This window comes from Eumetopias jubatus, unplaced genomic scaffold (assembly GCF_037043125.1).
Source record: "Eumetopias jubatus isolate StellerSeaLion01/CBP00866 unplaced genomic scaffold, mEumJub1_p1.0 scaffold_10, whole genome shotgun sequence".
In the NCBI taxonomy this organism is placed as follows: domain Eukaryota; kingdom Metazoa; phylum Chordata; class Mammalia; order Carnivora; family Otariidae; genus Eumetopias; species Eumetopias jubatus.
Genome location: NW_028274816.1, coordinates 127,292,384 through 127,316,127, shown reverse-complemented (window position 1 = coordinate 127,316,127; position 23,744 = coordinate 127,292,384). Strand labels below are relative to the sequence as shown.

Here is a 23,744-nt window from a genome sequence, read left to right as displayed (position 1 = left end):
TTGGTTAAGCGACTGCCTTCGGCTCAGGTCATGATCTTGGAGTCCCGGGATCGAGTCCCACATCGGGCTCCCTGCTCAGCAGGGAGTCGGCTTCTCCCTCTGACCCTCTTCCCTCTCGTGCTATCTCTCATTCTCTCTCTCTCTAATAAATAAATTAAAAAAATTAAAAAAAAGAAAAGAACTTATTTCAAAAATGGGCAAAGACTCAAGTGGGCATTTCTGCAAAGGACAGATGGCTAATAAGCACATGAAAAGATGCTCAACCTCACTAGGTATTAGGTAAATGAAGATGAAAGCCACAGTAAGATACCGCTCCACACCCATTAGGGTAGCTGTTAGAAAGACAAACAGAAAACAAGTTTTGGCGAGGAGGTGGAGAAAATGGAGCCTTTGTCCACTGCTGGTAGGAACGTGTAATGTGGCAGCCACTGTGGGAAACAGTTTCGTGGTTCCTCAAAAAGTTAAAGGTAGATTCGCCATTATGTCCCAACAATTCTACTCCTAGGTATAGACCCCAAAGAACCAAAAGCAAGAACTTAGATACCTGTAGAATATTCCTAGCAGCATTATTCACAAGAGCCAAAAGATGGAAACAACCAAAGTATTCACCAACAGATGAATGGATGGGGCGCCTGGCTCACTCCGTAGAGCATATGACTCGATTTCTGGGTCATGAGTTCAAGCCCCACTTGGGGCATAGAGCTTACTTAAAAAAGAAAAGAGGGCGCCTGGGTGGCTCAGTCGTTAAGCGTCTGCCTTCGGCTCAGGTCATGATCCCGGGTCTTGGGATTGAACCCCACATCGGGCTCCCTGCTCTGTGGGAAGCCTGCTTCTCCCTCTCCCGCTCCCCCTGCTTGTGTCCCCTCTCTCGCTGTGTCTCTCTCTGTCAAATAAATAAATAAAATCTTAAAAAAAAAAAAAGAAAAACCATGCAGATGAATGGATAAACAAAATGTGGTATGTTCATATTTTTCAGTCACAAAAGGAACAAAGTTCTGATACTTACTACGACATGGAGGAGGCTTGAAAATATTACGCTGAATGAGATAAACCAGTCATAACAAAACAAATATTTGATTCCGATTATATGTAAGTTCCTTAGAATAGGCACTTCATAAAGACAGTAAAATAGAGGATACCAGGGGCTGAGTGTGGGGGAAATGGGGAGTTCTATTGTTTAATGAGCACAGAGTGTCTGTCTGGGATGATAAAAAACTAGAAATAGTTAAGATGGTTGCACCAGATTATGAATGTACTTAATGCAAGTGAATTGTCAACTTAAAAATGGTTAAAGTGATTTTATTTTTTCCTAGAGAAAGGCAGACTGCCCCATGCAGTGCCTCATTTTGTTGTGTCTAGAGTCTTGGAAGCTGACTACCCTACGTTTTCCTACAAATGGACCTTGAAAGCTGGTTTCGAGGTTCTAGCGGGTGAGGGCAGCTACTCATACCCTTGACTGAAAAACGGTCCTCCTCCATCAGGAAAGGTTGTCCTCTTTGGGTACACAGCTTCAGAGGGACATACATGGAGTGGTGGAGAAGGAAGGAGACACCTGCCTAGGCAGCCAGATCACCGGAGTCAACCTTGGCGATCAGCAGGGTGACAGATGTCACAGCCAGATTGCCCTCACATCCTAAAATGAAAAATTTTATATTTTACCACAATGAAATAAATAATTGAAAAGGATTGTCCGCCACACAATTTTATTTTATTTTAATTTTTTAAAGATTTTATTTATTTGAGAGAGAGAGAGGGATAGAGCACAAGCAGGGGGAGCAGCAGAGAGAGAAGGAGAAGCAGGCTCCCCGCTGAGCAGGGAGCCCGATGCGGGGCTCGATCCCAGGACCCTGGGATCATGACCTGAGCCGAAGGCAGACGCTTAACCAACTGAGCCACCCAGGTGCCCCCTCCACACTCAATTTTAATTTTGTTTTGTTCCCTTCACTTTCTATCATACATTTCCAAGACATCTCAGCATGTTTATAATTAAGAATGGAAATGACTACATGACTTTCTAGCCTTCAGATGGGCCATAATGGAAGTTAAGTCCATTCCTTGTTTCTGTAGTGTTTTGGTTGTTTACCAGTCTTTGCTTTTCGAATGGTTACTGCCCTAGGATACTATGGCGATGCTTTTTGGCTTTTGTCCCCTTTTCTTCCCTTGGCTGGCACCTCTTCCTCCTTTCCCACTGGCTCAGGGACTTTTGAGAGACATGCTTGAAACCTGTGTGCCTTGCCCATAGCCACGGTTTTATTATGTGACCTCACCCTCTGGCCCTTTGACCCCAAGGAGGTGAGTTATAATCTGAACTGAGCCATTTCTCTCCTGAGAAGCTAAATAAGAGAAAATATTCCAAAGTAGCAGTGGCTGAAAAGCCACCCCAATTTGGGGCTGAGGCCACCATTTTGGATCATTTATCTACTAATGAATCAGAAAGCCTGTGTTGACAGAGGCAAGATGGAGGAAGGTGCAGAGCAGTAAAGAAAACCCAGGAAGCTCTGAGAGATCTTGGTTTCCCAGTTTTCTGATTCTCATAATGTAGTAATTCCATTGGCTCACATCTAGCCCCTGGGAAGCCACACAAATGCTCCCCAGTTCAACATGTTCTCCAGATAAGAGATCGTGCCTACCTGTGGCCAGGGGACACACAGAAGGGAACTGGGGCCCATGACAGATAGGAACCCACTGGGCAAAGGTGAGCATAGCCTTTGGTCCAGATGACAAGGACCCTGAGAGTCAGCCCTGGAAAATCTTTCCTGGCTGAGCAGGACCCTGCTAGTTCTGGGAGCTTGGGGGATGAAAAGGGTAAACCTACAAGAAACCTAGTGGGACCTGGGCATCTTCCACTAGACGTGGCAACACCATTTGCTTCTTATAGCAGCATAGGGTAGAGATTAAGAGTATGGATTCTGGAGCCACAAGGCTTGGGTCCAAATCCCAGCTCTACCCTTTAATTATTCCTTAAGCATGCTCCTCTGTTCCTCAGTTTTCCCATCTATAAAATGGGGACTGAAACAGTATTATAATTATGAGGAATAAATGAGTATAATACTTAAAGCAGTCTACATGTCTGAGAGCTCTATATGGGTGTTACTACTGCTAATAGTTCTGGCATCTTCTCTCTGGTTCCTATTATTTTCTTAGAGTCCTTAAGGACTCCCTTCCTGCTGAAATAGCACAAGAACGAATTGCGTTTCCTCAAATGATCTTTCTCTTTTTACCCTCCCTTAGCGCTCTGGGCTTGTGTGGGGTTTGCTGCCTTCACTGGTGGTGGAATATCTAAGAGGAGAGACTGTAGGTTTGTCCTCTACCAGGTGGCCCTGTTACAACTGAAATAAGCTCCCATCTCACACCGAGTGAAAACCAGTCTTTATAAAGTGCTACTTGACCTGGTCCCCTGGTCTGTGCCTTCATTTAGGGCTCTTCCCTTGCCCCACCCTGCTCGTTAGTCTCAGTCATGCCACACCTGTCCCCATCACTAGGGATACTGGCCATTCCCCGACCTAAACATTCCATTCCAGGTATCTCCATAACTCCCTCCCTCCTCCCCTCTGGGTCTTAGATCAAAAGTCACTTTCTTTGGAGGTCCACCTCACCTCCCTATTTAAGCCCAACCCCCCCCACACCTAATTCCTTTGTCTTTTTTTTTTTAAGTAATCTCTACCCCTAGTGTGGAGCTCAAACCCACGAGCCCTGGCTGTCTTTGCTGATGAATCTGCCCCCAGGTGCCTAGACCAGTGCCTGGTGGTAGAGTTAATATTCCACAGCTGTCTGTTGAATGAGTGCATGGCAGCATGGCATGCTGATCCTGGCATAGAAAGTCTTGGGGGGCATTAGTTGGATCCTGGTTGTGTTGCTTACCAGGTGTGTGATTCAGCACGAATATTTAACCTCTCTGAGCCTTTGTTTTCCCATCTGTAACTCGAAACCTACCCCCAGTGAGTTCTGGGTGGAGCGTTAAGGGAGACAACGTGCTGAGTGCGCCTCGGTTGCCATTCTCGTTCTTTCCGGTCCTTTCATCCAAATCTATTTGAAGGAGTCTCTCAAGCCAACGCGATTGCAGTGAACGTTTTCATTTACTTTGAATTATAGGTCATTATAAATATTAACAAATAAGACTTAAAAAGGACATCCTCGAGTAGGTCAGACGAAAGTACAAAAATCGAGTGTGGGGCTGCAGGTTAAGGACGTGTTGTGCAGCCGCCACATGGTAGCAAAACGGTGGTAAGCAGTGCGCGAGCGTCTGCGTCGACAGCCAGAGTCCATGCATCGGAGGTTCTCTCGCTGTGAGAGCGAACAAATGGCCGGACATGCACGGGCCGGGAGGCGCAGTTCCCGCTCTCGCCGCTAGGGGCCAGTCGGTCACCGCTCCGGGGGTGGAAGGCGGGCCCGTCTGGGATTGGCTAGTGGTGGCTGGGGGCGGGGAGCGGGGAGAGGCGGGCGTGGAGGGAGCAGCGCGCCGTCGGGCGACCTCCTGGTTACAGACACCAGACTTGGGAATGGCTTCTGGCCGTGGTGGGGGAGGGGCGTCAACGTTCCCGTCTTCGTGTGGGGCTGACAGACCAGAGGAAGGATGCCAGTCTGAGGTCGAAGGCAGAGCGGATGACTGCAGCGTCCCAAAGAGCTGTCACAGAAATCCCGTCTGTGAGGGGTCAGGAGCAGTGCCCGGCCCTGGCGAAGAAGAGTTCCTCACTCCCGGGGGGGGGGGGGGGGGGGGGTCTCCTCCCTAGGCGCCCCACCCCCCACTTGGGCTGGTTGTCCTGAAGACCCATCTTCCAACCTGTCCCTGTGGTCAGCTGGGACCAAGTCTACCCTTGCACAACCTGGGGCAGCAGAGAGCCCTACATAGGCTCCTTACACTCGCTGGGCCTCAGTTTCCCCGGTGTCTGACAAGGACGTTGTATTGGGTCAGACTCACGGGCTTTTCTAGCCTTGCCATTTAGCATTTCGGTATCTTCACAGAGAAGCTCTGGAGCTCCTTTCCTAACGAGGCCCTCGGAGAGGCAAAGCTGGAAGATACCCAGGACTCGCCCAGCTAGGAGGCCCCGCAAAAACAGGCCAGCTCTTTCCTCAGTCCCCGAGAGGTTCCCCCCATTCCAGCCTCGGGGAGAAAAGAGGAGCCCCTGCCTCAGCCCCCATGAGGAGGAAGGCCTGGCCCACGGACTCAGAGGCTAGGGAGGGGGGGCTGAGTTCCGGGCCTGGACCCTGGGGGCCTCTGGGGACGTTCTAAGTGGATCAGTGCTTTCAAGGCCATCCAGCGGATGAGGCCACAGGACAGCGCTGGGGGCCCACCCCTCCATCACGCGCCAGAGCTTCCCGAGTCTTCTGAGCGTGTCTGCCGAGCCCTCCGCAGCCCGGGAGGGAGAGGACTGGGGAGTACTATCTCCCAGACAACCAGAGGACGTGGCAGTCACAGGACCTGGGCTGAGTCCTGGTTTGCCCTTTCCCCGCTGTGTGACACTGACAGACTACTCAGCCTCTCTGAATCTGCTTCTCCGTCTGTCAGCTGAAGATGACAAACCCACCTCACAGAATTGTGAACATCCATTAAGACAGTGCGTGTAAAACCCTTAACATACACAAAGCCGCCTCAGAGACAGGAAAACCAAGGCTCTGTGACCAGCCAAGTTGCCAGGTACGGTGTGGGGGCCCGGGGCCTGTTGTCCTCGCAGACTGGGCAACGGCTGACGGGCACTTGGTGGAACTCGAGTCATCACCCTAGGCCTCAGATGGTGATGTGCTTCGTGTCTGCGGCAGGCAGGGCTGAGCCCCGGGCAGGCAGCTAACAGGACGGACCTCCTTCCGGAGCTCTGCGCCGGGGCCGAGGCGGGGGCCAGGAAGCCTGGCCTACCCCAGCTGTGGGAGCGCAGGGAGGCCTCACTCAGGCCGGTCACTTTCCCTCTCTGGGCCTCTGTTTTCCGTTAGTGCAGTGCTGGGGCAAACACACAGATTCCCTGGCTCCGCATTTGTTCCTACAGCAGTCTCGAAGGCCCCTTGGTAGGCAGGAAAAGCTTGGGACTTCACACGTGGGCCCCCAAATTGCGATGCCCTCAGTCTGACTCAGGGTGCCAGGCCCATCAGGCAGGGTGTCTCTCTCAGCCCGTGGAGGTAGGAGCCAGCCTCACAGGCCTCTCAGAAAGGAGGCCCTGGACTGCCGCCCAGCACTCCTGAGGGGGACGTCCGTGGCCACAGGAAGGCCAGGATGTGTGGGCGTTCACCGGGTCCTCTCACTCCCCAGGCCTGGACTCAGAAGCGGGGGGTGGGTGAAAGGAAGAAGGGGGTGAAGATGGGGGACTTTTTGCTTCATGAAAAAAAAAAGGTGGGGGGGGACCCTTTTCTTGATTACAGCTGACCTCATGCTTCAGCTGGTAAGAATTGAGAGGCGGGACCCAGCCTCCAGGTTCCTTGCGAGGAGGAAGATTAAAGTTGGGAGAACTGGGTCTGAGGAGGGAACTAGACCCTGCCCCAAGATCAGTCTCACCACAGTGCTGCCATCACTTCCCCCAGAGCCATGAGCTGGGGCTGGCCTGGCAGGCGGGGGTGGGGTGGGAGCTGGGGTGGGTGACGTCACCCCTAGGCCCCACTCCTGTCCTAACACAACCCTGTCTCCAGAGTGAGACCGCAGGTCTTGCACAGAGACCCTAGCCCGATCACCATACCCCCCTCTCTAGGCTTTTATAGATCATTCCCACTGCACACGTTGCCCTCCCCCTTTGTCTGCCCAGAAACTCCATTCACCCTTCAAGGCCTTGAAGCATCACCTCCTCCGGGAAGCCCTCCCTGCCTCCCAGGAGAGTCAGAGTCCATGGCACTCACAGGTATGTCAGCCTGGCCTTGGCATTCCTCCCTCCCTGTTGTGATGGTTTGTTTTTAGCTCCTTGATTAGACAAGGAACTCTCAGAGGGCAGGCCCTGGGTCTCATTCATCTCCAAGGGCTTGTGGAATCACTGAGTGAAGTGCTTGCCAACTGCCCATGTTCAGTGAGAGCCTGTAGGAACTACCACGCTCCTGGCTCTCGGGTCAGCTTTTTTCCACCCGCCCAGTAATGCCAGAGATGAACGGATGTAGTAAGAACCTCCTTTTTGGGAATACTTTCCCAAATCTCCTTCCCCCCCCCACGCCCCTCTCCCTAACGTCCCTCTCGGGAGTTCTCACTGGCCCTGCCAAGGCACCCCTGCACTCCTGTTCTCTCAGCCTGGGGTCCCCGTGACTTACTGCTGACCTCCACTAGGGCCCTCAGCCCCCGGACGGCCCCATTCCCTTCCCTGGGGTGGGCGCGGAGGCCAAGGTCCTCTCCCCGCTCCCGCCTTCTTGGGCCCCCAGAGCAGGCCCAGCTCTCTGGCCCTGCCGTCCCCGGAGCGGCGGGGCCCTCCACAGCCTCCGAGCAGGGGCCGCCGGGGCGCCGTGTCCGAGCGGGCATCCTGGATCTCCCCTAAGATGAGGGCCGAGGCCCTTGGTGGCAGCTGAGGAGGCCCAGGGCCAGGCCGGTGCTGGGCCAGGAGACAGGCAGGGGTGGGTGCGGCAGCAGGCGGGGGCCGGTCAGTCGCTGAGCACGGCCCCCGGGAGCTCATTGGTGAGCGTGTGCCAGCGCTCGATCCGCTTGTCCTTGTTTTTCAGGCAGTCAAACCAGTGCTTCAGGCGCTCGCCCTTAGCGTTGATGCCCAGAACCACACCGCCTGCGGGAAGGGAGCCAGGGGGGGTGGCCGGGGACACGGTGACTCCCAGGGGCCTGGGGGCAGGTGCCCCTACCCCAAGGCCACCGCCTCCCGATTCCGTGCTCCACGGCTGTTCTCCCCACCCCGCCCGCCGGGCTCTGAAGCTGGGCAGTGGTCTGCCAACCACGCCGCACTCTTAGCCGGCCCTCCTGCCCCCGCCCGATCAGGGCCCTGGGGTCCCGTCCTTCCCCTCTCCAGGACCGGAGCGAGGCGGGGGGCCAAGTGCAACGTCATGCGTTGGGGGCCGAGGGATGGGCGCAGCTCTACTCTGCACAGCAAATGAAGCCGACCAGGAGTTTGGGGCCACCGCGCTCAGCAGTCCAAAGCACCGACCACCATCACCTCGCACCCTTGCTCCACCAAGACCGCTGTGTGGCCTTCCCAGGCCTCCTTCCCTCTCTGGGCCCGTCTACTCCTCTGTCACATGGAGCCAGACTGGATAAGGTCTGAGGCCCCCTGTGTCTGAGGGCAGATAGTCTGGGGAACAGCTGGGGCCATAGAGGCCAGGAAGGAGGGGCTGTGGCCTGGACTCAGGGCCATGTGGCCAAACGGCATTCTCATTGTGTGCTCTTACCAATGAAGTCGTTGGATTTTCCAATGTCATAATCCCAAACAGTGACTTCCAGAGTCTTCTTCGCCAGGTCCCCATGCTTAATCTCGTAACAGAATTCCTGGTGGCCAGAAGAAGAGAGTCAGGGCCAAGGCCACAGGGCCTGGAACTTGGCCAGTGGCCAGGAAGGCTCTGAGGTGTGGTGAGGGGTGTGGTGAGGGGAGGGAGGGAGGGAGGGAGGGAGGAATGGGAGGATGGTCAGTGCTCGGTGGTAGACGAGGGCAGATTCTCACCCATTCCACCCACTTCTGCCTGGAGCCTGGCTGGGTCCTCAGGGCCCCCTGCCCTCCAACCTACCTGCTCCTCTGTCCCTGAAGCTGCTCTCTCCAGGTCCCCAAGAGCTTCCTTACTGCCAGATCAATACACATGTGCTGGCCTTGGTGTGCTTGACCTCTCTTGGGTCTGCTCTGCTCACCACTCCCTTCTTTGTGAAACTCTCTCTTCCATAGGCGCCTGGGATGATCTGACATCTGCTATCCCCTTCACCCTCTGGAAGCACCTCCTTAGTCTCTGCCGGCTCCTCAGTCACTCAGGCTCTTCCCTAGGCCCCTCTGCTCCTCTCCAGATGTATCTGCCCCCTGGGCTGAGGACCTGGGTATCCACCTGGACCAGACCTTCTCAAGGCCCCAGGGCATCTCACATTCTCACATCCCACCCAGAGCTTCCCCCACCTCACTTGCACCTCCCCTCTTGCTGTTGGGCTCCCCCATTCCACCTCCACATCCTACGTGGCCATGTCCCATCAATTTGACCCTGGAAAGAGGCTTCCAGGCTTCCCTGCCCCTCCATCCATTCCACCTTGGCCTGGTTCAGCCTGGCCTGTCTCTCCCCTGCCCCCGCTGTGGCCGAGGGCTCTCCTGGTGGCCCCTCCCACCCCTCAGTTCCCACAGTAGCCCTTGGAAAACTCAGTCCCCCCAGGCCCCCTGCCCTGGGGGAGAGCAAGCAGCTTCGCCAGCCCCTTGTACCTCATTGAACTCAGGGTTCAGGGTCTTCTTCTTTACTGCTGTCTTATGTTTAGATTTCTTGTCCACATCTGGCTTCAGGTATCTGGAATTATAACCAACCGATGGGCAGAGGGTGGGGAGAAGCTGTGGGTACAGTTGGAGCCAGCAGGCCTTGGAAGAGCTTTTTGCTCCCTGGGCTTCCCATTCCTACTAATTACAGGATACCCAGCACTATTCTGTGGCAAAGGTTAGTAGTGGTCAGCTGCAGGCGGAGAAGCAAGTGGTTCCTTTGTCACCTAGACTTTTGTCTGCACCCATTTCTGAAGTTAACCATAGAGTCTCCTTCTCCCCTAGAGGTTTTTCCTTGTTTCTGGAAATCTAATTTTCATAAAGCTTTCATTTCCCACCAGAAAAACATTTTTAGCAGAGTTGGTTCCTTGTTAGAGATTTCCCTTTTTTTAAAATAGCAGATTTATTGGTTGCCTGGGTGGCTCAGTCGGTTAAGCGACTGCCTTCGGCTCAGGTCATGATCCTGGAGTCCCGGGATCGAGTCCCGCATCGGGCTCCCTGCTCAGCAGGGAGTCTGCCTCTCCCTCTGACCTTCTTCCCTCTCATGCTCTCTCTCTACCATTCTCTCTCTCAATAAATAAATAAAAATCTTTAAAAAAATAGATTTATTGACATACAATTCATATACTTATGAAAATCCTCTTTCTAAAATATGTGAATTATCAGATGTAATTATATAAATACTGTCTGTAGTATGCAATGTATTCGCATATTCCCGGAGCTCTACGACCATCGTCTCTACCTCGCTGGAACTTTGAGGGAGAGGGAAGCCTGGCTTGTGAGCCAGCTCCTCTATAGGTCTTAGCTCCTTAGACTTTGATGCAGAAGAGCTTTCATCAGGCTCAGAGAGGTAGAGGGACTTGCCCAAGGTCACACAGCTGCTCAACACAGGGCTGGTACTCAGAAGCCGGGACAGGAGCTCCTTTGCAGATCTTCTTACCCTGTCCCTGAATAGACACTTGAGTGATAACTGTCCTGCCTCTGCCGAGGGTGCTTTGGGGGTGGGGACAAGCCCTGTCTCACCACGGGCTTCCCGGCACCCTGCTGGGGGCTCAGTACACTGGGTAGGTCAGCAAACATCCGCTGAATGGCTGAATTCCTAGAAGTGAGATTACCCACCCAAAGGCACACATGTATCAAGCTTCTTGCTCCATTATGCCAAACTGTCCTCTGAAAAGACCAACTAGATGATGCACAGTACCCTCAACAAAGCTGAGTATCGTTGCCTTAAAATCCTTGCTGGTTTGCAGTAATCTCTTGAACATCAGCCTTAGTAACATATTTATGGATGTGTCTCCTCAGGCAAGGGAAACAAAAGCAAAAAATAAACTATTGAGACTACACCAAAATAAAAAGCTTTTGCACAGCAAAGGAAACCATCAGCAAAATGAAAAGACAACTTACTGAATGAGAGAAGGTATTTGCAAATGATTTATCTGACAAGGGGTTAATACCCAAAATATATAAAAAACTTATACAACTCAACACCAAAAAACCCCAAATAATCTGATTTAAAAATGGGCAGGGAACCTGAAAAGACATTTTTCTAAAGAAGACATACAGATGGCCAACAGATACATGAAACCAATAACCATCAGGGAAATGCAAATCAAAACCATGATGAGGTACCACCTCACACCTGTCAGAATGGCTAGTGTCAAAAAGACGAGATGTCAGTGTCGGGGAAGGTGCAGAGAAGAGGTGGCGCGCCTGGGTGGCTCAGGCAGTTAAGCGTCTGCCTTCGGCTCAGGTCAGGTCCTGGGATCAAGCCCCGCATCAGGGTCCCCGCTCAGCGGGAAGCCTGCTTCTCCCTCGCCCTCTGCCTGCTGCTTTCCCTGCTTGTGCTCTCTCTCTTTCTCTCTGTCAAATGAATAAATAAAATCTTAAAAAAAAAAAAGATCTGGAGAAGAGGGAACCCTCATTCACTGTTGGTGGGAATGTAAATTGGTGCAGCCACCGTGGAAAACAGTATGGAGGTTCCTCAAGAGATTAAAAAATAGAAATACTGAATTCCATTACTGGGTATTTTACACAAAGACAATGAAAACACTAATTCAAAAAGATATATATACCCCTGTGTTTACTGAAGCATTATATGTAATAGCCAAATTATGGAAGCAACCCAAATGTCCACTGATAGATGAATGGATAAAGATGTGGTGTATGTATATGTGTGTGTGTGTGTCCGTGTGTACATACAGAGTATATATAGGTGTGTGTATATATGTATGTACACACACACACACAAAATGGAATATTAACCATAAGACAGAATGAGATCTTGCTATCTGTGGCAACATGGATGGACCTGGAGGGTGTTATGCTAAGTGAAAAAGTCAGAGAGACACATACCATATGATTTCACTTATATATGAAATCTGAAAAGCAAAGCAAATGAACAAAAAAACCAGAATCATCCTCATAAACAGAGAACTGGTGGTTGCCAGAGGGGAGGGAGAGGAAGGGGAGGGGGCAGGTGAAATAGGTTTAGGGAATTAAGAGGTACAGACTTCTAGTTATCAAAAAAAAAAAAAAATCCTTGCTGGTTTGAAAGGCAGAAAGTGGTATCTCATTGTTGATTTGTATTACATAAATAACACTAGTTCATTATAAAAACACTACAAAATATGTATTGAAGAAAGTCGGATGTGGGAGAGAGAAATGAGGACATAGATCCACACAAAAACCTGTTCTTTAGCAGCTTTATGCAGTCATCAATAGCTGGCAAGTCACAAAAATCAATAGGAAACACTTAACAAAAATGGCAATAAGCACACACCTGTCAATAATTACTTTAAATCTAAATGGTCTAAGTGCTCCAATCAAAAGACAGAGGGTGGGGCGCCTGGGTGGCTCAGTTGGTTGAGCGCCTGCCTTCGGCTCAGGTCATGATCCTGGAGTCCCAGGATCGAGTCCCGCATCGGGCTCCCTGCTCAGCAGGGAGTCTGCTTCTCCTCTGACCCTCCCCCCTCTCATGTGCTCTCTCTTTCTCTCTCTCTCTTTAAAAAAAAAAAAAAAAACAAAAGACAGAGGGTGACAGAATGGATAAAAAAGACTAGACCCATCTATATGCTGTCTACAAGATACTCGGTTCGGACTTAAAGACACAGACTGAAAATGAAGGGATGGAAAAAGATATGCCATGCAAATGGAAGCAGGGGTGGGAGTGAATGGCAGTGGGGGGAGGCAGGGGGATGCCGAGGTAGCAATACTTACTTACATCAGACGAAATAGATTTTAAAACAAAGACTAACAAGAGACAAAGAAGGACATTATAAAATGATGAGGGGATCAGTCCAACAAGAAAATATGATAGTTATAAATATCTATGCTCCCAACATTGTAGCATCTAAATACCTAAAGCAAATATGAACAGACATAAAGAACAAAATTGACAGTAATACAATAATAGTAGGTGACTAACATCCCAATTACATCAATGGATAGATCATCCAGACAGAAAATCAATAAGGAAACAGTGTCTTTGAATGGCACATTAGACCAGATGGACTCAAATTAACAGACAAAACAAACAAACAAACAAACAAAAACACAAAAAAAACAGACATGTACAGAGCTTTCTACCCAAAAACAAGGCAACACACATTCTTTTCAGGTGCATATGGAACAGTCTCCAGGACTGATCACCTGTTAGGCCACAAAACATTTAAGGGGTGCCTGGGTGGTTCAGTTGGTTAAGCATCTGACTCTTGATTTTGGCTCAGGTCATGATCTCAGGGTTGTGAGATCGAGTCCCACGTCAGCTTCCATGCTCAGCATGGAAATCTCTCTCTCTCTGTTTCTCTGTCTCTCTCTCCCCTCCCCCCGTCCCTCCCCGTTCTCTTTCTCAAATTAAAAAAAAAATTTTAAAAACTCTACATTTAAGAAGATTGAGGGGTGTCTGGGTGGCTCAGTCGTTGGGCATCTGCCTTCAGCTCAGGTCATGATCCCAGGGTCCTGGGATCGAGCCCCGCATCAGGCTCCCTGCTCCGTGGGAAGCCTGCTTCTCCCTCTCCCACTCCCTCTGCTTGTGTTCCCTCTCCGCTGTGTCTCTCTCTGTCAAATAAATAAATAAAATCTTAAAAAATGGTCCAAAATCTCTGGGATGCAGCAAAAGTAGTTCTTTTTTTTTTTTTTAATGATTTTATTTATTTATTCATGAGCGACAGAGGTGGGGAGAGAGAGAGAGAGAGAGAAGCAGAGGGAGAAGCAGGCTCCCAAGGAGCAGGGAGCCCGATGCGGGACTCGATCCCAGGACCCTGGGATCATGACCTGAGCCGAAGGCAGACACTTAACCATCTGAGCCACCCAGGCACCCAAAAGTAGTTCTAAGAGGGAAATTTACAGTGATACAGTCCTAACTCAAGAAACAAGAAAAATCTCAATCTTACACCTAAAGGAACTAGAAAAAAAACAACAAACAAGTCCAAAGTTAAAAGAAGGAAATAATAAAGATCAGAGTAGAAATAGATGAAATAAAGTCTTATAAATAGGAAAATACCCCCCTCAAAAAAGGAAAATACCAGTGAAACCAAGAGCTGGTTCTTTAAAAAAAATAAAATTGATAAGCTTTTAGCCAGACTCATCAAGATAAAAGAGAGGACCAAAATAAATAAAATCAGAAATGAAAGAGAACAACTGACAACAATATAAATGATTATAGGAGATTAGTATGAAAAATTACATGCCAACGAATTAGACAACCTTGAAGAAATCAATAAATTTCTAGAAACATACAATCTTCCAAAACTAATGAAAAAGAAATAGAAAATCTGAACAGACTGATTACGAGCAACGAAACTGAATCAGCAATCAATCAAAAAAAACTCCCGACAAACAAAAGTCCAGGACCAGATGGATTTGCAGGTGAAATCTACCAAACTTTTAAAGATGAGTTAATACCTATTCTCTTTAAACTATTCCAAAAAATGGAAGAGGAAGGAAAGCTTCCCAATACATTCTTTATGAGCACAGTATTAGCCTGATACCAAAACCAAAGACACTACAAGAAAAAAAAAAAAGGAAAGAAAGAACTACAGGCCAGTATCTCTAATGAACATAGATGCAAAAATCCTCAAGGAAATATTAGCAAACCACATTCAACAATACATTAAAAAGATCATTCACCATGATCAAGTGGGATTTATTCCATACATGCAAGGATGGTTCAATATCCACAAATCAATATGATACACCACATTATATGATTATCTCAAGAGATGCAGAAAAAGCATTTGACAAAATTCAACATCCATTCATGATAAAAACTCTCAACAAAGTCAGTTTAGAGGGAACATATCTCAGCATAATCGAGGCCACATATGACAAACCCACACCTAACATCATACTTAGCAAAAACCTGAGAGCTTTTCTTCTTAGATCAGGAACAAAACAAGGGCACTTGTCACTTTTATTCACCATAGTACTGGAAGTCCTAGCCACAGCAATCAGATAAGAAATGTAAAGGCACCCATATTGGTAAGGAAGAAGTAAAACTGTCACTATTAGCAGATGGCATGATACTATACATAGAAAACTCTAAAGAGTCCACCAAAGATCTGCTAGAATAAATTAATTCAGTGAAGTTGCAGGATACATAATGAATATACAGAAATCGGTTGCATTTCTATGCACTAATGAGTTAGCAGAAAGAAATTAAGAAAACAATTCCAGGGGCACCTGGTTGGCTCAGTCAGTTAAGCGTCTGACTCTTGGTTTCAGGTCAGGTCATGATCTCAGGGTCATAAGATTGAGCCCCACATTGGGCTCTGCTCTGGGTGTGGAGCCTGCTTGGGATTCTCTCTCTCCCTCTGCCTCCTCCCTCCCCTGCTCACGTGCTCTCTCTAAAACAAACAAACAAACAAACAAATAATATGGTACTGGTGAAAAAACAGGCACATACATCAATGGAACAGAATAGAGAGCCCATAAATAAACCCATGCTTATATGGTCAATTAATATACAACAAAGGAGGCAAGAATATACAATGGGGAAAAGACAGTCTCTTCAATAAATGGTGCTGAGAAAACTGGACCACTTTTTTTTTACACCATATACAAAAATAAACTCAAAATGGATTAAAGACTTACGTATAAGACCTGAAACCATAAAACTCCTAGAAGAAAATATAAGCAGCAATCTCTCTGACATCAGCCTTAGCAACATTTTTCTAGATATGTCTCCTCAGGCAAGGCAAACAAAAGCAAAAATAAGCTATTGGGACTACAACAAAATAAAAAGTTTTTGCACAGCAAAGGAAACCAACAACAAAACGAAAAGAAACTTACTGAATGAGAAGATATTTGCAAATGATATATCTGTTATTGGGGTGAATACCCAAAACATGTAAAGAACTTATGCAACTCAACACCAAAAATATCTGACAAAGAAGACATACGGTTGTCTAAGAGACACATGGGAAGATGCTCAACATCACTCAGCAACAGGGAAATGCAAATCAAAACCACAATGAGATAGCACCTCACACCTGTCAGAATGACTAGAATAGAAAGACAAGGAGAAACAAGTACTGACAAGGATGTGGATGGAGAAAAAGGAACCTTCATGTACTGTTGGGGATGTAAACTGGTACAGCCACTATGGAAAACTATCTAGAGGTTCCTCCAAAAATACCAAGGGGAGGGGCGCCTGGGTGGCTCAGTCGGTTAAGCATCCGACTATTGATTTTGGCTCAGGTCATGATCACAGCGGCTTGAGGTCGAGCCCCACATCAGGCTCCGCGTTGGGCATGGAGTCTGTTTACGATTCTCTTTCCTTTTCCCTCTGCCCCTCCCCTGCCCCGCTCACGCACCTGCTCGCTGTCTCCCTGTAAGAAGAAAACAAATACTAAGGGGAGTGGGAAATACAGGCTTGCAGGTATAAAATGAGTAAGTCATGGGGATAAGATGTGCAGCATAAGGAATATAGTCGGTGGCACTGTCACAGGGTTGTATGGGGACAGACTGCAGCTACATTTGGGGCAAGAACGGCATCATGTACGCACTTGTTGTATACCTGAAACTGACGTAACATTATCTGCCCACCATCCTTCAATTATAAATAAATGGTAGGGTGGAAAAAAGAAATAGTATATGATCCAGTAATTCCACTACTGGGTATTTATCCAAAGAAAATGAAAATGCTAATTCAAAAAGATAGCTGCGCCTCTGTGTTTACTGCAGCATTATTTACAATAGCCAGGATATGGCTAGATGAATGGATTAAGATGTGAGACACACACAGGAGTATTACTCAGCCATAAAAAAAAGAAAAGATCTTGCCATTTGCAACAATGTGGATGGAGCTACAGAATATGATGGTAAGTGAAATAGGTCAGACAGAGAACGACAACTACCATGTGATTTCACGCATATGTGGAATCTAAAGAATGAAACAGGGGCGCCTGGGTGGCTCAGGTGGTTGAGTGTCTGACTCCTGATTTCAGCTCAGGTCATGATCTCGGGGGCATGAGACTGAGTCCCACGTCAGGCTCCTTGCTCAGCGTGGACTCTGTTGGAGATCCTCCCTCTCCCCCTCCCCCTTCTTGTACTGAATAAATAAATAAATAAATAAATAAAATAGTAAAAAAAAAAATAAAACAAATAAACAAACAAAGCAGAAACAGACCCACAAACACAGAGAACAAACCGGTGATTGCCAGAGGGGAGGGAGGTGATCACGGGGGTGGGCAAGATGGGTGAAGGGGAGTGGGAGCCGGGGCTACCAGTTCTGGAAGGACTAAGGCAGGGGGATGAAAGGCACAGCACAGGGGATAGTCAACAGTGCTGGGGCAACAGTGTTATATGGTGACAGGTTAGCGACACCTGGGGAGAGCATAGTGTATACAACAATCCAGTCACTATGTTGTACACCGGAAACTAACGTAACATGGTGGGTCAACTGTACTCAAAAAAAAAAAAAAAGAAAGAAACTCAAGTGCACTTCAACATAAAGTGAACTCAACAACAACCTGTGGCTTCTCTATGGATGACTACTTGGCAATAATGAATCTCCAATGCATTATGCTATATGAAAGAAGCTAATTCCAAAGGCAACATACGGAAAGTTTGCCTTTAGAAGAAAGTCTGGAAAAGGCAAAACTATTGGGACAGAAAACGTATCAGTGGTTGCCCGGGGCTAGAGGAACTTTCTGGGTGATAGAAGGATTCTGTATCTTGACTGTGGTGGTGGTCACAAGATTGTATACATCCCCTGAACTTCAAAAGGGGGGAAACTTACAGTGTGTAAATTCTATCTCAATAAACCTGACTTTTAATCCAGCATAGGACCCTGGAACTCCTGTCAACCTGGCTGGTGGACACTGAGCCAGATTTTAAAATCTCACCATCATTTTGGCTTTGGATTGTCTTTCCTTCCCTGTGGGAACTCTAGCATCACAAGTTACAAGTGCAGGCACTTTATCGCCCTCCCCAGTCCCTCCCTCCCCAGAGACACTGCTACTGTGACATTCTCTGCAGGGTTTGAGATACACAAATGGACAGAAACAGTATCACACTGCGTGCACTGTTCCGAAGTTTGCTTTTGGCATCAGCATGTTTGGATAGCTGTCCATGTTAATTTACCTAGTCCTAATGTATTCATTCTAACTGCATTGTACTATATTATACATATGCCACATTTTATGAATCTATTCCTCTGCTGACAAATGCTTGGCTGTTTCTGGTGTATGCCCATGATGAGGAATGCCGCGGTGCACAGCCCTTCACCAGTACACGGGTTTCTAGGATACAAAACTGGAGGGGAAATAATGCAGCCAAGAGGGTGTGCACACTGGCCTCATTGACTGGATATTACCGACTTTCCCTCCAATGGTTATAAAGAGTCTCCTGCTGATTTTCGGAATGGCTATGGCATTTCCTCTCACAGTGGTCTCTAATCCACCGGAAATCACAGTTTTGTTAATGGTTGAGGAGGTGACCCAATCCACTTTTTTTTTTTTTAATGTGGAAAACCAGTAGTCCCTGCACCATGTGCGGGGAACATCCTTCCCCCAATGATTCTGGTCAGCTTCCCATTGTACCTGGCACTGCTCCTGGGTCTGGTGGCATTGGATTTTTAAAAAAATAACAGCTCTACTAAAATATGATTCACATGTTGTAAAATGCACCCTTTTAAACTATACAATTGAATGGTTTTTAATCCGTTCACAGAGTTGTGAAACCGTCACAATCAATTTTAGGACATTTCATCTCCTCAGAAAGAAATCCGGTTACACCCCCATCCCCCCCACTGCCTCCCCCAGCCCCTGGCCACTACTCATCTAATCTGCTTTCTGCCTCTGGATTTGCCTATTTCGGACTTTCATATAAATGAAATTATATAAGGTGTGGTCTTTTGTGTTTGGTTTCTTTCAGTTAGCATAATCTTGTAATAATCTTTTCAAGGTTCATAGATGTTAAAGCATGAATTATTACTTCACTCCTTTTTTTTTTTGGAAGAGAGACAGAGTGAGTACACGGAGGGGAAGGGGCAGGCAGGAAGAGAATCTGAAGCCGGCTCCACATCCGGTGCGGACCCTGACGCGGGGCTCAACCCCATGACCTCAGATATGACCCAAGCTGAAATCAAGAATCGGACATTTAACCGAGTGAGCCACTCAGGCGCCCCTTCACTCCTTTCTATAGCTGAATAATAATCCATTGTATGGATATGGCCCAGTTTGTTTCTCCATTCATCAGTTGATGGACATTTAGGCGGTTTCCTTTTGTCCACTGTGAATAATGCTGCTATGGACATTCACGTACAAGTGTCTGTGTGGACGTGTTTCCACTTCTGTCGGGTGTGCCCCTGGGAGTAGAATTGCTAGATCATCCGGTGACCCTGTGTTTAACCTTTGAGGAACTGCCAGACCATTTTCCAAAGTGGCTGCACCATTTTTGTAATAGGATTTTATTTCTTTACTTAAATAAAATCTCTAAAAATAGTCTCTACAGGGGCACCTGGGTGGCTCAGTCATTAAGCGTCTGCCTTCGGCTCAGGACATGATCCCGGGGTCCTGGGATCGAGCCCCGCATCGGGCTCCCCGCTCTGCGGGAAGCCTGCTTCTCCCTCTCCCACTCCCCCTGCTTGTGTTCCCTCTCTCGCTGTGTCTCTCTCTGTCAAATAAATAAATAAAATTATAAAAAAAAAGAAAGTCTCTACACCCAACATGAGGCTCGAACCCACAACCCCGAGATCAAGAGTCACTTGCTCCGCTGACTGAGCCAGCCAGGTGCCCCTGTAATAGGATTTTAAAACCGAGAGAAATAGAATAGTGGCCAGTGGGAATGGTAGCCCTGGAGTTGTGCGTGCGGTAGCCCTGGCTTCCCATGGCCTTTGGCACCTGGGGCTCCCCACCGTCCCCTTAGGCCAGGCTTATCCCTGCTTCTGTGTCTTAGCTCCTTTATTCCTCGACCTAAGCAGGAACACCTCCTTTTGGCTGGGCCAAATTCCTCTCCACGTCCCATCCTCCAAGAAAGTCTCACCGTGAGCGCAGACTAATGGCCATCTTTTATTTGCGGAAGGCCCAGAGCCCTGATGGTGCTCAGTGAGCCGCCTGCTTCCTTCCATCTGAAGGGCCACCAGCTCCTGCCTTCCCCTCAGAGCGAGGACCACAGCCTAGCCTGGGGCCCATGTTGCTTCACACGGCCCCCCGACTTAGGGTTTCTCTTCAGTATCACCGTGAGCCCCGCTGGGAGGCTGGGTGGCCCCTTAGCAGCACCCGTGGCACCAGCACAGGGCTGGGCGCAGGTGGGCAGCACTACGTCCTAGTGGAGCTTCTTCCCTGGATCTCTGGTCTGGCCCAGGCCCACCCCCTCCTCCAACCTGCTAACAGCCCCTCCTGAGGTCACAGTCAAGGGGAGGTCTGAATGCGGAGTCAGGAGAGAACTCCTCTCTCTGCATGACCTGGGAAGCCACTCGAGTTCCACAGGCCTCAGTTTCCTCATCCGTGAAATGGGGCTGGCCAGACTTAACCCACAGTGTTGCCAAAGGAGTCCGGCAGAGGCTACGCCCCTGTAGGCGCAGTTGCCCACTGTGCTTCTGGAGCTCTGTTGGTGCTTTGCTCCACTGAACTCCTTCCTTCGAGGGGAAGGGGGAGGAGATGGCTGGCCTGGGCCACACACTCACGTCTTCACGTAGGGGTCCGAGTAGCCGTTGGCGTCCATGGCCGCCAGGTGGGCGCAGCGCACAATGCCGACCAGCAGGCCCTGCTTCTGTGAGCTGTACTTGAGGGAGATCAGGATCCGACCCCGCTCCTCCAGGGACTTGTCTTCAGTCTTGTCCACCTGTTGGGCAGGCAGCCACTTGGCTATTCTCACCTGCTCCCACACCCTCCCTCAGCCATGGGCTACTGAGGCGGTCTGCTGGCCCAGGGGATGGGGAGGGGTCACCTTGGCCTCAGCCCCCTGCAGGTGCTTCCTGGACCCCTTTGGGGAGCACCCAGAAGACAGAGCTTTGACATATTCCCAACTCCAAGGGGAGCAGGGAGGCAAATAGCGGCTGTCCAGGCCTCAGGGATTAGACCTCAGCTAGAGGTGTCCCCCTCCACCTCCCTGCCCCAACTAGCCTGAGATTTTCCATTCCTTACCCTCCTGAGGCCACTTTCCACCGTCTGGCTCCTGCTCTTCTGGAACTCCTTCTCCTACCCTCTGTCCACCTGGACAACCCCAGCTAGAGCTCCCAGGTCCCCTCCTTAGGCTTCTCTGCCAGGCTTCTCTCACTGAAGTCCCAGCCATGTCCCTTTGCCCATGATGGTCCTCTGCTTGTCACTAAAGTGATTCTCCATGTGGCTCCTCAGAGGCAGGGGCCATGCCTAACACCTCTCTGGAGGTGGGGCTACTGTGAGGCCAAGTGAGGGCCACCTTCCCCAATTCCCACACCCACAGCAGACATGATTAATTGATTGCTGCATTTACTCTGAGCTCAAAGGAAGCTTCAGCATCTTTTAGTGCTGGCAGACATCATTAACAGACCAGACTAGGCATGCGAGATTGAACGCTCTGCCACTCTGGCCTAGGGCTTTGGGTAGATGGCCTCACTAAAACAGTGATCTTGTGCTAGTTTGCGTGAGGTATGAAAATTAAACAATATAAATGAGCAGGAGTGTTTTCAGCCGTCTTTCTGGGGCTGGGACATTATACATTGGGTTGTTTCATAAGAAGCCCATTGAACTGGGCATTGTTCAGTATTTACTGAGAATGACTAATGTTCACACACCACGTGAATCTAAAATGTACCATCAAAATGTGTCTTTACCGCCAGAGTACTCATCCTGAACTGCACTCCTGTGGCCACCGTATGTCTCTGAATCTAGAGCGATGAGCACTAGCAAATTCAAGCAAGGCATGCCCATACTCCCACGCAGCCACGTGCATGAACACGCGCGCACACATGCACCCCACACCCTTGAAAACACGGCAGACAAACGCTCACACACACACACCCCTGCGCGCTCACGTCCCCACACAGCTGTTTGTTATGCCAGGGTTCAAAACTCCAACACAACTTAGTAGGAGTTGATGGTGCCTTTTACAAGTGACATAGATCATTTGGGAAAACTGCGTTTTGGTTCGTGATTAATAAAATAGAAAAGGTTATACCCATCATACAAATGTCTATGAGTAGGAAAGAATGGGACAAGGGAATAAAATGTGATCAAATTATGCAAAAAGGCAGAGCTGGGATCTTGGCCTCAGGCTGACTTTGTCCCAGGGCTTGACTTGGGCCAGCCTGCACAGGGCATTTGTCCCAGAGCCTAGGCCCCACCAGGGAGGGACGGGTTGGCCGCTAGGCTCTGTCCTCTTGAACTTTCCCCTTGCCCAGGCCTGTAGGGAGGAAAATGTCCTAAAAAGGGAGCCCTGGGGGCGCCTGGGTGGCTCAGATGGTTAAGCGTCTGCCTTCGGCTCAGGTCATGATCCCAGGGTCCTGGAATCGAGTCCCGCATCGGGCTCCCTGCTCAGCACGGAGTCTGCTTCTCCCTCTGCCTCTGCTCCTCCCCACTGCTCCTGCTCTTTCTCTCACTTGCTCTGTATCTCTGTCTCAAATGAATACAAAAAAAAAGGAGCCCTGAACACTGAGCTGCTGGAAGGTCTTGGGACCCTGGGGCCTCTTGGTCAATGCCTCCCGGCCCTTCTGAACAGGGTGAAGGCCAGGCCAAGAGATGGGTAAGGGGAGAGTGGAGGGAGGAGGGGGAGAGGAGAGACACAGATGGACAGAGCTTGGGGTGGGCTCAGCTGCTGCAGACAACAGGAGGCAAGACTGGTTTTGACATTATTTTCAAAAAATTGCAATTTCTAGGAAAGAAGTATTTTCTGTCTCCTGTAGGTAGCTCACAGGCACCTCATGCCTATCACGTTCCAGTTGAGCTCCGGAGCATCCCCAGCTGCTCCTCCCACAGCCTCCACATCACAGTGAGTGACCCGTCTTTCCAGGTGCTCCCCCCATCCACGTCTGGGAATGCTTGATCTGCCAGCACTTCTCTTCCTCTGCTGGGGCCCCGGCCCAGGCTGGGTCAGCCTCATCCCCTCACAGCCCTCCCCACCCTCAGCCTCCTCTCCCTCCCAACCTCCACTCATCGAGCCTGCTAAACAGTCAGATGCCCTCGCCCCTGCCTGGCATCCCTCAGTGGCCCGCCTCACTCCCAGCTCCCCACCCCCCAGCCTCTGATCTCGCCTCCTAGGACCCAGTCCCATCCTGCTCCCTGCCCCACGCAGCGGGTATCGCTTGTGCCTCCAATGGCTTCGCACCTGCTCTTCCCTCTGCCAGGAATATCCCCCGAACCTCCAGCGCGACCCTGATCCCCGTCTGACATAGGCTCTGTTCGGGTCATTCACTTGGTCTGGAGTCTGTCTGCTGCCCCAGCTCCGTGCGGCAGGGATTTTGGCCTGTTCCGCCAGCACCTGAAGCCGTGCCAGGCACTGAGTGGGTGCTCCTGGCAGGGAGGGCCCTGCACAGCCCGTGGAGCCCCGTCACCCACTCACCGGCAACTGCTTCTCCAGGCAGATGCTGAACGTCTTGGTGTGGTTGGCTTTCAGCTTCTTCAGGGGCACGCGCGTCTCCCCGATGAACTCGTTGTGGCGGAATTTGTCCTCATCGCACACGGAGATCCTGGAGGATGGGCGGCACGGCCTGCTCTTCAGACACATGGGGGTGCTCCCGCTTTGCTTCCCAAGTCAGCAGGGATTTGCGGGGGGGGGGGGTTGCAGGTGAGGTGGGGGAGGGGTGGGGGGGCAAGGAGTCTGGGGCCCTCACCCACCGCAGGGTCTTTCGAATCATGTCTTCATCCGTGATCCCGTAGTAAGTGAGGGTCTCATTCCACGTGGGGTTCAGAGTGTTTCGGAGAGTTTTCGTTCTGAGTTTATTCGCCTGGTGAGAGCAGAAAAGATGCTATGAGCATCAGGGAGCTC

At 49.7% G+C, this 23,744-nt stretch overlaps 1 protein-coding gene across 1 annotated transcript in view; it reads right to left on the bottom strand.

Annotated features, from left to right (window-relative positions):
* Positions 1-7,539: 7,539 nt before the first annotated feature.
* Positions 7,540-23,744, bottom strand: part of DOC2B (double C2 domain beta) — a 30,433-nt gene continuing 14,228 nt past the window's right edge. The window contains exons 4-9 of the mRNA XM_028109224.2: positions 23,594-23,703; positions 23,319-23,445; positions 20,467-20,624; positions 9,291-9,372; positions 8,290-8,386; positions 7,540-7,676 (exon numbers count right to left, since the gene is read on the bottom strand). Of these exons, the coding sequence (XP_027965025.1) occupies positions 7,540-7,676; positions 8,290-8,386; positions 9,291-9,372; positions 20,467-20,624; positions 23,319-23,445; positions 23,594-23,703 (711 nt within the window). The remainder of the gene's footprint in view (positions 7,677-8,289; positions 8,387-9,290; positions 9,373-20,466; positions 20,625-23,318; positions 23,446-23,593; positions 23,704-23,744) is intronic.